General features: G+C 40.9%; 1 protein-coding gene across 1 annotated transcript; it reads left to right on the top strand.

Moving 5' to 3' along the window:
* The first annotated feature begins 660 nt into the window (after positions 1 to 660).
* Positions 661 to 1,302, top strand: LOC133233983 (ankyrin repeat domain-containing protein 26-like). The gene has a single exon (XM_061394156.1). It carries the CDS (start codon positions 713 to 715, stop codon positions 1,241 to 1,243), a length of 531 nt encoding a protein of 176 aa, XP_061250140.1. The 5' UTR covers positions 661 to 712; the 3' UTR covers positions 1,244 to 1,302.
* The last annotated feature ends 555 nt before the right edge of the window (positions 1,303 to 1,857 follow it).

Genomic DNA, 1,857 nt, shown 5'->3' with positions numbered 1-1,857 from the left:
CTATAAATTTATTCATTCTATTCCTCTTACTTACATTTATATAATGCCTGTGAAATCTGTGGTTTATCTCTTTATTTGACATTGACCTAAAACATTGACATTGACCTAAAATGCTAACTTGGGGGCAATCAAAAGAGGCACTAGGCTGGCTTGCATACAGGTTTTGAAAAGGAGGCCCTCCCGGTTCCTTTGGTGCTTCTTTACTTTAATTTCAACCACACTCAGCTTGAACTGCACAGTTCTTAGTTTAAAACAAAGAAACCCAGATTCCAAAAGTCAGTCATGATGTCCAGGGAATAATTCACACACTTGAAGAACGTTTGTGTGGTGAAGGAAATCCACAGCCTGCTGGGGCTCGCACTGCCCCAGGAAAGCTGGGACTGGGAGCCCCGAGGGTCTGGGCCCTGCGGTGGTGGCAGCAACAGTGTCAGGAGCCCCAGTGCGATTGCCACAGCAGCCTCGAGACAACTTCCACCAGAACTGGCAGATCCCCTAAAAATGCAGTCTATGTTGGAGGCTTCACTGGAGGTCACGTCATGTGATGGTGCTAACTTAGAAGATGAGGTACAGGACTGAAAGAAGGTATGTCAACTCACAAGTCAGGTACAAGCAGCATCTCAAGAAAATTTAGAGCAGTTAAGAGAGAGGAGTAATGCTTTAATGAAGTCAGGTGGAACTCAGAATTAAAGACTTGGAATCTGAACTCTCCAAGATGAACATTTTTCAAAAAGATTCTAACAAAGCAGAGTTGGAAAAATATAAGCAACTCTACCTAGAAGAACTGGAAGTTAAAAAGTCATTGGCAAATACACTAGACAAGACTAAGGAGAGGCTGGCAGCGGTCAGTACCAAACGTGGGATGGATAAACAGCAGGACAGATCTTGCCTCAGCACTCTCACCAGGAGGCCAGTCCTGGAGTCCCCTTGTGTTGGAAATTTCAATAATACTTTAGTGCTCAATGGAAATCTTACTCCAAGAGCAAATGTACTGCTTTCTACCTCAATTCTGTGCCCTTCAAATAACAGCACGGAGACTTACTTGACCAAGATGCAGTGGGAGTTGCAAAAGAATATAACTACAGAACTAGAAAAAACTGTTGCTGAATTTAAATCTGGATCCTATAGAGTGTCTCCTCTAGGATCTACAGTTGAGTCAAATCTATATCAGGACCTACTTTTGAAAACATCACAAGAATATGTGCACATTTTGAAGGAAAAAAAATATGATCTGAAAGATAAATAGTAAAAGTTTCCCTACTGGACTGTTTTCATGACATTTTAGTTGTTTCCCATTAAATATGAGAAAATCTTTATTAAAGGGAAATATTTATGTGTGCATAAGAAAAATGTATACAATATTTTTAGCCATGCTTCTCTGCATCTAACTTCCTTTTAAGCAGATTTAAAAACCAGCACTGTTGAGTTTTACATATGCAAAGTGAAAGTGTAGTCACTCAGTCATGTCTGACTTTTTGCGACCCAATAGACTGTAGCCCTCCAGGCTCCTCTGCCCATGGAATTCTCCAGGCAAGAAAACTGGAATGGGTAGCCATTCCCTTCTCCAGGGGATCTTCCAGCCCCAAGGATCAAACCTCGGTCACCTGCATTGCAGGTAGATTCTTTACCATTTGAGCCACCAGAGACGCCCTCTACAAACTCAAACCGAACCCTAATACCAGCTGTTTAAACAGCACCCAAACAACCAAACTTGTCATTAATATTTAGTGGTGCAGATTTATATTTTTTTTGTATTTTCCAGTTTATATCACTATTTATAGACCTAAAGATTTAGATATTGCTGTTATGGCTACTGTCAATGTTCTCTTGATGAACGTGAAAGAGGAGAGTGAAAAAGTT

Source organism: Bos javanicus, chromosome 21 (assembly GCF_032452875.1).
Source record: "Bos javanicus breed banteng chromosome 21, ARS-OSU_banteng_1.0, whole genome shotgun sequence".
NCBI lineage: Eukaryota > Metazoa > Chordata > Mammalia > Artiodactyla > Bovidae > Bos > Bos javanicus.
Note: the sequence above shows the minus strand (reverse complement) of the source record. Positions and strands in the feature narration are given on the sequence as shown.

Coding starts and splice junctions, on each gene's coding strand:
- LOC133233983 (XM_061394156.1), top strand. CDS start 713: ATGAACATTTTTCAAAAAGATTCTAACAAAGCAGAGTTGGAAAAATAT.